The following is an 11587-nucleotide window of genomic DNA, read 5'->3' as shown; positions in this document are numbered from 1 at the left end:
GTGTGTGTGTGTGTGTGTGTGTGTGTGTCTGTGTGTGTGTGTAAGAGAGAGAGAGAGAGAGAGAGATAGACATGCTTCTTGAATCTTCAGGAACAGGTTAATTGATCCCATACCCTTTTTTATATATATTTTTTCATTATAATAATGATAAAACTGAATGTTTACCTTTTAAAGTTATATTTAGCAGAACATCATTGCACTAACTTTATTCTGTATATCTTGCGTCAATTTGGATTTTCTATCCTGTCATGACTTTCTAATCTTGAAATGACCATTGTTGACAGATGTTTTGACCTTCTGCCTCCAAATAATGAGCGAAAGACATACGTGCAACCTCAGAGAGGCATTATTCATTTCATCACCATTCCCTGTGTCATTTTGAGTAGTTTGCTAATACTTTCTCTCATCATCTGTGTGGGCAGCATTCATAAAGTTATGTAATGAAGTGCAGTCTGCTTTACATTTGTGTTCACATGCTCCACAAAAAACACTGTAGGCTAATAACACTATTTGGGGATTAACCATAATTTTTCTTTTCATACCTTTTTAACGTTTTATACGAAAAGGCCTAGCTGTTCAGTGTATTATTTATCCCTTGAAATGTGTTACGTATTTCTAGGGGTATCAAAACATGTCATTTATTGAGCCTACATTTTGACCGACATCTATGTGTTCATGACTCAAAGGCATCTCAGTCATAACGTTAAGTTCCATTCATCATTATAATCTCTTTACCACATCTTCATATAGCCTACAAAATCAACTGGCGACAGAGAGGTTAACCCAAGCAGTGCAAAAATAGGATCGCGTTCATGTCACTCCCTCAAAAGCTGTAGGTTCACACCTCTTTTCAGGTTTACATCTGGACTGAGCTGCACAACCTGCGCCCCGTCAAAATCTAGTCCTCACCGGTCATCCACAGCCCTACTCAACGCAAATTTACAGCTGGAAGATGAATTATTGGCTCTCTGCGATTCTTTTGCAGCAGTGTAATAGTTAAATCAGTGCCGAATGCGTTATTTGATGTGGTGTGTGGTGCCTAAGCTTGAACAGTCCTCTACAGCGAGAAGATGGCGTCGGACGGAGCGAAAGGGGAGCAGCCACCTCCGCTACAAACACTGGTAACCACTGGCCATGGAAGCGTCGAAGCGGTGAGATACATTTACGCAAAAAATTACATCTGTCTGCCTCAATGAACGCTAATTATAACAGGCGATGAATGGTGCTAATAGAATAGGAATCGTTCTGTGCTGTGAATCATACATATCAGTGGATGTGGAACGGTGGTCCGTGTGTAGCCTGTGTGGAAGAGATTTAATTTTTTTTATTCTTTTTTTTTTTTTTGCGGGGTACTTTGTTGTGCTTTCACATTTATATATCCTTGATCTGGGGAAGAGCATAATATTGTTTAAAGTACGATAATAATTCGTTATTGTTTCTTTAATGTGCAGCTGCGCGCGATTTGATATTACCATGGTAAGCCTAGAAGATGGTTACCTTACTATTATTGAATATTTAACAGTTAATGTGCAAATTTTTTTTGTCACGTTTCGAGATACCATGATCATTGAAATCGATTATCAACTGCTTTTTAGTATGGTTAATTGTACAGTCTAATATTTAGAATCATTAATAATATAGATTGCATTCTTTACCTAATAATAATATAATAATAATAATAATAATAATAATAAAACACACACACACACACACACACGTATATCTATCTATCTATCTATCTATCTATCTATCTATCTATCTATCTATCTATCTATCTATACATAAAGAATACATTCCCTTATGAAAATTAACCATGGTTTTACTTTAAATAAAACCAAAAAACATCGGTTGCTATAGTTAGACCAAGGTAACCACAAATTAACCATGGTTTTGCTACACTAACCATAGTTTAACCATGGCATTTGTAGTAAAACTGTGGTTATACAAATAGTAACCAGTCTGCCAAAAAAAAACGTGGTTACTACTACACTTTTACTGTAATAAAACCATGGCTAATTTGATGCATTGTGATGATAATGCTACTTTAATTTAATTGAGTTTCACACATTCTGATGACAAGTCATCATATACTGTATAGATAAAAGAAAAAAATCAATATTACCCCTTGGAGAGATGCTATAGATCCCTCCAGTACAGTTGCCTGAGGTTCTTCTTGCTCTCAAATGTATTGATCTGCATGCAGTGTCTTACGGTAAAGGGTGGTCTTTAGTTTCAGTAGTAAGATTTGTCATCATCTTACCATCCATCTTTATAAATTTAATTTTGTATGATAGAAAAAAAACACCACTTTAGAGTGCAATAGCCAGCCATATAGTTTATTGTTTTAGCAATGCATAGAGTCAAGTGGCACAAAAATGTAGTGAAAAGAGAGATGTAATGAAGCGGAGGCGGGTTGGGGATGGGGTGGGGGGTGTTCACTGGAGATGTTTCTAAATCGGTCTGAATTTTAGTGACTCAGCTGGCATAGTTCAGAGTACTGTGTCACCCACCGATCTGAGCTTCTTTAACTGCCCGAGGCCCCTTTACATTTAGAGTTGGGTTGAACAGGTGCGCAGACTTCAGCGCTGCCCATTGGCCACTGGCGTTAAATAATAAATCTCTGTCTTGTGCATCTACACCTTTCTCAAGGGCTATATACCCTTACAAAGGTATGTAAGGCCCATGAATGGTTTATTTTAGGGGAGCTTTGTTAATCAAGTTTACTTAAGAGGTTTGACCCCATTCATAGCCATTATTGCTTTAGAAAAAAATGCCTTAATGGCTCTACATTGCATTCAAGCAGGGATTGTGTGCTCAAGAGCATCTCCCACTGAACAGTATTGACTTTTTTTTTCTTCGACCTCAGCATACTAAAGTATTGCTTTATTTGTGGATTCTCACGATTGGCTGGGGTTGCAAGTCTCATCCAATTTCTCATTAATTTCTTCAAGAACAAACAATGGAAAACAAAGATCATAGTGACTAACATCTTTAAGGTGCTAGAGTAGAAACATTCAGTTTCAGAAGTGAATCATTTGTTAAAATCTACGCTAAGATCAGTGTTGCAGTTAGGATCATACCTGAAATTCTGGAAACATTTTGATTAACCATTCACTACTCTCTTATTTTTCATTACACAGAGATAAGTCACATGTGCTAGTTAGTCCTTCTCAAAGAGACTGACTCATGAGAGTCCTTACATACAATGGAAATGAATACATATGGATGGAACATTAGAAGTGGGTCTTTAACAAGGTAGACCTTCTAATGAAGCACATAATTTGTGGAAAGGTCACTAGAGCTATATTAGTCCTAGTTAGAGGTCCTATAAATGTGAAAAATCGAATGCAATTATATAGTCACGTAAACAAGTGATACTTTTGTGGGGTTTTGTTTTTTGCTTTGTGATGTCATCCCATTTTCTGTTTGTTTTTGTATTGCATATCCCTTATTTAATTATATTGTAGTTAAAATATTGCCTTCAAAAGACAGTATCACTGCTGTTTAGTTATTCTGAATGTTATTGTAAAACAGAATAAAAATGTAGAACTAAAACCATAACATATACAATAATAACATCTATGTCTGTACAGGGCATTATAATTTAAAGGATGGTTTTATGAAGCTGTATAATTCATGAATCATGAAGTGTTTTATTAATAGCTTATTAGACTTTTTTTAAACGATTAAAGCGGTAAGGAAACGTAGGTTTCATTAAATGCAGTAGGCCTACTTGTTTTCGAGATGAAGATGTGTCATTTATCTTTTCACCAAAAATCTTTTGCACTAACTTGCACCATTTTATCTTTTGCACCAATGTATGGTAAACTGATATTCATCTGCCGATCATTGCCAAGTTAAAACCCATCAGCATATCAGACACAAGCATGAACAAAAAAAAACAAAAAAACAAAGTAATAAAACCCAATAGTTTATTTAAGCATTATCACGCAAGTGTGTAGAACAACAATACTCTTATTTGTGTAAAACATGTAAATAATTTCACAGATTTAGGGAATCTACAAAATACATATTTTAATAACAATGATTTTTATTTTTATTTTTTATTGGTGTCAGCCAAAGTTGTCCAGATCATTGCATCCCTAATTACTGCCCCAGGGAACTCAGACTAGACTGTTTAAAAAAATTAGTTGCTTAATATATCAGTAAAAAAAACCTTAATGCTGTGGGCAGTGAGATTGGTGCCCACTCAACACCTTCTCTGCCAAGGATCTAATAGACCATCTGAGATATGCAGTGTTATTTTCCTGTTACAAGGCTCGTCTTCTTGCTCTATCTTTTAGAAATGCGAGCTGAACATCGACAACCTGAGCAAACCAGAGCTCCTGACCCTTCTGAGCATCATGGAGGGAGAACTTGAGGCCAGAGACCTGGTCATTGAAGCTCTTAGGGTGAGTGTGAAATCTCTGCACCTGTACGTCCTACTTTTGTAGAGAATAACTGTATCAAATAACAACATTGTCATTATTGAAGGCTGTCACAGTGTGTGCTGCATAGGGAATGCAGGGCCCATGCCATATCATTATCCAAATCCTTGTCTCTCAATATGCTTTACTATAAGTTTTAAAGGTTGAAAGCCCATAAATATTAGAAAAAAAAAGTTGCTGATGACTTTAAAGAAAAATCAATAAACCTTATATTTATTGCTTGGGCTTGCATATGTTGTCCATTTCCTCTGTCTAGATGTTTTTTTTTTTAGATTTTATGGATCTTATGCCCTTTTAGTTTGTTTCTGCTCAACTGGATGTTTATATTTTGGGCTGTAGCCACCATAGATCAATATGGGTTTCGCAATGTCCAATTCTAAAATTTGGTTCCCTTCAGCACGGAATATTTGGTTCGCATCTTTGTTTATATTCATCATAGTTTTAATATATTTTTACTCATTTTAGCTGTGATCTCACCAATACACTATAATTTCAAAGTTTGTGGGCAGGAATAAAAAAAAAAAAAGATATGTAAATATATTTATTCAGCAAGGATGCATTTAATTTAAAAACCAAATTGATTGTTACAAAAGATTTTGATTTCAAATAAATTCTTTCCATTCATCAAAGGATCCGGACAAAAATGTATCACAGTTTCCACAAAAATATTAAGCAGCACAACTGTTTACAAGTTTGATAATAACAAGAAAGGTTTCTTAAACACCAAATGTGCATTTTAGAATTTGATTTCTGAAGGATCATGTGACACTGAAGACTGGTGGAATGGCTGCTGAAATTTCAGCTTTTTCCATCACAGGAATAAATACAAAATAGTAAACTGTTACTTTAAATTGTTATATATTTCACTACATTACTGCTTTTACTGTATTTTTGGTTACATAAATGTAGAATTGGTGAGCATAAGAGATTTCTTTCAAACATTTAACAAATCTTACTAACCCCAAACTCTTTAATGGTAGTGTACTTAAAGAGGTGCTATATGTTTTTGACAATCCGGCCACATTTTATTAAAAAAAAAGCTTATGGAGATAGAAAGTATTTAGGGCATGGCAAAGAAGCGGAGTCAAGGGGATTGTAAGGTCACGGTCCAGCATTTGTCCCTATTAATCTTTGCATCAAGGTCAGACGTTCACAGCGAGGTAAGATGCCAAGTAAATCTGATTAAGATTAAAAAAGGATATACTTTCAAAATTGAGGTCAGGAGAGTCATTATATTTTCAGGTGTTCTAGTTCTGTGTGTCTGTGCGAGTTTCTAGGCCAGTGTATTGACAGAATGATGGGCAAATTATCTGTCTCCAGTTTCCATCTCAATTTCCCTTCCTGTCTATTTTTGCTTAGTTTGTGCAAGTCTGTGATGTTCGCTTGTGTCATTCCCCCTCTTCCGCTTCACTGTGGGGTGGTTTCCATGCATTTTAGAGGCTGCTCTCTTTGTAATTCTGTTCCCTTGGCTGCAAGTTTTTCCCAGCTGGTTTCCCCCCCTGCGGATATACTATCTCTTTCTCTCCCACCCTCATCCCTCGTTCTCTTTCCGCAGCAACCAGCTCGAGCACAATGGTCTTGTTTGTTTCCTTAGGGAGATGGTGATAGGGCCAACCACTATGCTGACTTTTAGACATACCAATTAAAAAAAAGCCAAATAATGACATTTTGTTTATTTTCTAGGCCATGTTGTAAATACTGCATTTGATACATGATAGATGAAAGCAGCAATCCTGTGCATTATTAAGAAGCTGTCAGCTGTTCGATTAATTAGCGAGCTGAAAAAGCTCTGTGCAGTGTATCGCTTTTCATCAGAAACAATGGCGAGACATAAGCAGATTAACTGTGAAGTCACATGCCTACAAACCCTCAGACTTGCATTCAGAGCCAGCCCATTATTTCCAGTCACATAACTTCACCTCAGGTTTTGAGTTCATCCCAAAGAAAAATGGATGGTCTTTGGTGCAGATAGATCACTTTGAAACTGTGACTAGTCCCGTATGGACATCTGGATGTGGAATCTAGATGTTCGCAAGCCATTACATCTTAAGTGTGCTTATTTCCATTCATGAAGTTGAGTAATGGATGAATCAGGTCTGTGTACATGGCAGGACTACAAAGTAACCTCTGTCACAATGTAGTTTATTAGTTAATCTTCATAAGTTTGCCATTGTTATTTTTAATTTCCCTGCTGAAAAAAGGACAGAGGACCAACAGAAAGCTGTTTGGTTTGAAGCAACTTCGCAACACAATTGACAATAGTCTACTTTTTTTGCCTGCAAATTTTGCCAATATTTCACTAATGTATCCACGTCTTAATTAGCCTGACTACGTCAGACTTCCTACTTCCGCTCAATTTCATTTCGCTTCTGTAGACAGTCTGAGATAGCAGCTTATCTTTCAGTTTTCCATCGGCCTTCGGACGGCCGGGCCAATCAACGAACAGAGGGCGGGCTGAGAGCCGTGACGTAGATGCTGATTGTACCGTGGATGCGTAGATTTACTTCACGTAATCTGCAAAAGTCGTTCACAGCCATGTTTATTCCGGTATTTCGCGCGATGGTTTTGTTTTCGCATCATACATGTGTTTACAGTGGAAGTTAGATGCGGCTGAGCATGCGCATAACACACACCATAACCAAACGTCATGTGATTGGCTTGGGGTAACCAATGATTTTAAACTTCAGACAAGCGCCCCCTAGCTAGAGAGAAAACACTTCTCTATTATGCCATTCCAGACTCTGTCTACGAAGCAAAGTGAAGTAGCAGAGTTTGGTATTACCATGCTACGTCTTAGAGGAGAACTCCGATCAATTTTAACATTGAGCTCATTTTTTTGTACATTTGGAGTGCTGTCAATACAGAGAACAACGACAAAAATCGGTGTTGCCTACACCGAGTTATTCTATTTTTAAAATTTGCACCCTGTTGACTTCAATAGGGCAAGTACTAAACCTGCTTTTAGCCTCTTAACATCCTTGATGTGTCATTACAAGTGCACAGAAAATGTGAGTGATTCCTTCTGAGTGAACACGAGTGGATCTGACTGCAGTAGATGTAAAAGATATGTATAAAAATGATGTTATTTTAAGCCAGCGCAAATACCTGTTTACATCCTGTTTTTCGGTTGAAGTCCAAAGTAGTCGATTGCCGAGTTCACGCGCGTGATCATAGGTAACTAAACCTATGCGCACGCCTCTGAATGCCTTAAAATGCTGCCTATGTACAGTAGGCACCTCTTTAGGTTCACAGCTGCTCTCCCGCTTCATTTTTAGCTTACTTTCTTTATGTAACCAGGTGTTGTTTTACCAAAACTTATAAAAGCTTTGGCAAAAAACTGACCTGGAATAATAGACAAAGTGGATTGGAGTTGTGTAGGCTATCTGGTTGTTTCAGCACTATTAATGTGATTGGCTGCTTTTCTGCCTATGCCGCAATGATTAGATGAAGCCGTTCTGAACACACTCTCTAGCACTGCCACGTGAGCCAATGTCAGGTCATCATCGCTGTATGTATATGAGTGATTATTTCTCTGATGAGAAGTGAATGCATATTTACTGAAGCCGCTGCCCCAGTTCACGTTCAAGTGGCTATTACAGGGAGCGTTGTACATTTTGATACATTCTTTTTTGTGGTAGGTGGGTAAGAGTTATTTTCCTGTGTGACACGGATAAAAATAGAACACAGACACACTGTTGTCTGTGTACAGGGGCCAAAATGAACACTCGCCAATTCCCAAATCACCACTGCCCGGTAACTTTACAGGGAACTGCAATACACAGCTTAAATTAAATCATATTTAAATCATATTTTATAATATTTTAGTTTTTAATTAAAAATGTTTATTCAAGGGCCTAAAACTAACTTTTTGCCACACCTGCCAATGGCCAGTGCCAAATTTACCGGCCATAAATATTTTTTACCGGCCTTTAAACTGTTTTTGCAAAAACAGCCAGTTATGACCCCAAAATTCTATATACGAGTGAAAATTCACAATTCTCAATTCTACTTTCAATACCACAGCTAAAACTACTAGCCTAACTAATATCAATTTAAAACATCATTAAAGGGATAGTTCGGCCAAAAATGATATTAAACCCATGATTTACTCACCCTCAAGCCGTTCGAGATGCATATGTCAATCATTTTTCAGACGAAAACATTTTCAGTTATTTTAGAAAATGTCTTAGATCTTTCAGTGGTTATAATGTCAAGTTATGGGGTCCACTCCTTCAAGTCCCAAAAATGTGCATGCATCCTTCACAAAAGTAATCCATCCGGCTCTAGGGAGGCCTTCTGAGGGTAATCCGTTCGTCTGAAAAATGATTTACATATGCATCTCAAACAGCTTGAGGGTGAGTAAATCATGGGTTTAATATCCTTTTTGGCCGAACTATCCCTTTAAAGACGAGTAACAGTAGTTTTTTTAGGTAGAGACATTTAATAAAGTAATCAAATGTAAAATAACACTGAATAGTCTCCCCTGTATAAATATATTAATAAATTAATTCTTATTAAAGTTTCAAAAGTTAATCACTTAGAAGCAGGGAGTGATTTTTTTTTTCTTTGTCCTTTTTTTTTTTTTTAACATTAGAAACACAGATAGTAGCAGAAATATTAGGCTACTGTCACTTTAAGAACTAATGCAATATACTGATAATTATACACATGCGTTGTCTTTCTCGGCTGTTTATGTTCACTCAAATCATAACCAACTGTGTTTACTAGGATTCTCGTCAAGGCAGGCATTTTTTTACATAATTTTTGTGTGAATATGTCCGTTCAAGCGCAAGAAGATGTGAGAAAGAGCTAATTTTTTAGTATTCACTTTGTCTAAGACACGGCATTCTGGAAGCGTACTTCGGATGACCATATAATATTATTTTATATATTATATTATATTATATTATATTATAATAGGACTCTGTCTGTAGCTCTAAATATTGGTATCTCTGAATGCAGCATGAAAATCAAAGAGAACAGCTTGGAGCTGTTTGTGTTCTGTCAGAGTATTTGTGTCTCTCTCTCTCTCTCTCTCTCTCTCTCTCTCTCTCTCTCTCTCTCCCTCCACCCCCCTTTCCATCACATTTTACATTCTATCTGTCAAATGCAAGAAGCAGAACCATAATTCCACATGCACGTGTCTGTAAGATCAGCTTAGCTGATCCTCACGCTGCCATTCAGCAAGGCAGGCGACAGTCAGCCGAGTGTTATTGCGTGTGGGTGGCTGGATGGATGGACAGAAGCGCATGTTATGAGAACACTATCCAAACAGTTGAAAATCACTTGAATTTATAGACCCCCATTTGAGGTATTTTCCAGCACCCTCCCCTTTATTTATAAGTGCACTCTCAATCATTTGTAAACACGAAAGATAAAGAATCATTGCAAAGTACTGGAATAAGCAGAATAAATCAAGCACCACAAGCATCGAGTCAGCCATTTTGTTTGCTTTTACCCTAATGGCTTTCTTTTTGCCTGAACAATTTAAGCAGAATTTACCAGAAAAGAGCGCTGAACTAGTATCCTTCAAGCTTTTTAGTGCAGTTGTGTGCAGAAGTGAAAGGAGGGGGGACCACCATTTCATAAAGTCAACTGAGTCATCAAATGTAGTAGGTGGGAATCAATAGAGAGGTTTTGGTGTCCAACAGGCAAAAATAAAGAAAGTTTACAAAAATAATTCATTTGAGGATTTTGAAAATGTCAAAATTGATTTTGAAACCGGTTTAGCCGAGGTTAAAGGAGGCCTGCATCACATACTTTGCTGTGTCATTTTGAACGTGATGTTGTTAAATATGATGGCACGGTGGCAGGAAGCGTCCCGTTTGGGTGATTATCTGTTTGAGTGAGCGCTCAGGTCATGGGCACCATGTTAACTTCTAGCTGTTATTTCTGGCTGGAGGCCAGATGAAGACCAGCCCTGTTGATGTGACAGCCGCCGCTCCACCAGACTCTCTTTGAGAGAGATTAGGGTTATGATGTGGAAATGTTGTCTTAACCCTCACAGCCTAACAGCACACAGATGCCCAAATAATAATATAATCTATTATTAATCTATCACATTGTGTCCTAAGTGAATGGAATTGTCCTGATGCGCCATAATGCGCCAGATTAACAGTATAATGTTGCAAAAGTTTAGATTAATTAAATTGTTGATCAGATGGTACAGAAATGCCCTCAGTCTGGAGGGAAAATTAATACATATTTTATTTGTGATGGCAGATAAACAGATTTACTTAGAGTAGAAAGCATTTTTTATTTGACACAAATGAAAACAGTGAGACATGACAATACAGTCTGTTTAATATGTCATTTGTTTTGTACAAAAACATAATGTCCTGCTATGCCTAATTTTCACCACCAGTTATTTTTGTATTTTTAATGTTTCGGCAGCTGACAATACCACATACCGAACAAAATTTGTACCATCTCTTGCAGTCTTGTGTTTGTTTGCAGAAAATTAAATAATCTATTGTTAAACTACCGTTTAAAAGTTTGGGGTAAGTAAGTAATAAAAATAAAATAAAATAAAAATATTTGTATTCAGCAAGGGTGCATTAAAACAATCAAACGTGACAGCTAAGACTTAAACATTGTTACAAAAAAATTATGTTTCAAATAAATTCTGTTCTTCTGAACTTTCTATTCATCAAATAATCCAAAACAAGTTTAAGAAGCACAAATATTTTCAAGATAATAATAATAATAATAATAATACATGTTTCTTGAGCATATTAGAATGATTTATGAAAGATCATGTGATATTGAATACAACTTTGCCATCAGGAACAAATTACATTTTAAAATATATAAAAAATCGAAAACAGTTTCTTTGAATTGTAATTACATTTCACAATATCACAGTTTTACTCTATTTTTTATCAAATATTGACTTGGTGAGCAGTCTGATCATAAGAGACTTCTCTCGAAAACATTTCCAGTCGCCCCCAAACTTTCGAATGGTGGTATTAGTGTTATTAGTAAAGTGAATAACTTAAAAAGGAGCGATCCGATCAGCCTGGTTCAAATAAGTAGATTGGTAATCAGAGGTTACAATTTTACGACGACTCCATATCGATATTGTCTGTCTCAAGTTCAACGTTTTTACTGTTTTGCACGCAATACACGTTCACTTACCA

At 36.6% G+C, this 11587-nt stretch overlaps 1 protein-coding gene across 1 annotated transcript in view; it reads left to right on the top strand.

Moving 5' to 3' along the window:
- Positions 1 to 239: 239 nt before the first annotated feature.
- Positions 240 to 11587, top strand: part of cttnbp2 (cortactin binding protein 2) — a 51816-nt gene continuing 40468 nt past the window's right edge. The window contains exons 1-2 of the mRNA XM_081372382.1: positions 240 to 1151; positions 4305 to 4412. Coding sequence (XP_081228508.1) covers positions 1071 to 1151; positions 4305 to 4412 — 189 coding nt within the window. The 5' untranslated portion in view covers positions 240 to 1070. The remainder of the gene's footprint in view (positions 1152 to 4304; positions 4413 to 11587) is intronic.

Source organism: Scardinius erythrophthalmus (genome assembly GCF_964197995.2).
Source record: "Scardinius erythrophthalmus genome assembly, chromosome: 8".
NCBI classification, from domain to species: domain Eukaryota; kingdom Metazoa; phylum Chordata; class Actinopteri; order Cypriniformes; family Leuciscidae; genus Scardinius; species Scardinius erythrophthalmus.
Note: the sequence above shows the minus strand (reverse complement) of the source record. Positions and strands in the feature narration are given on the sequence as shown.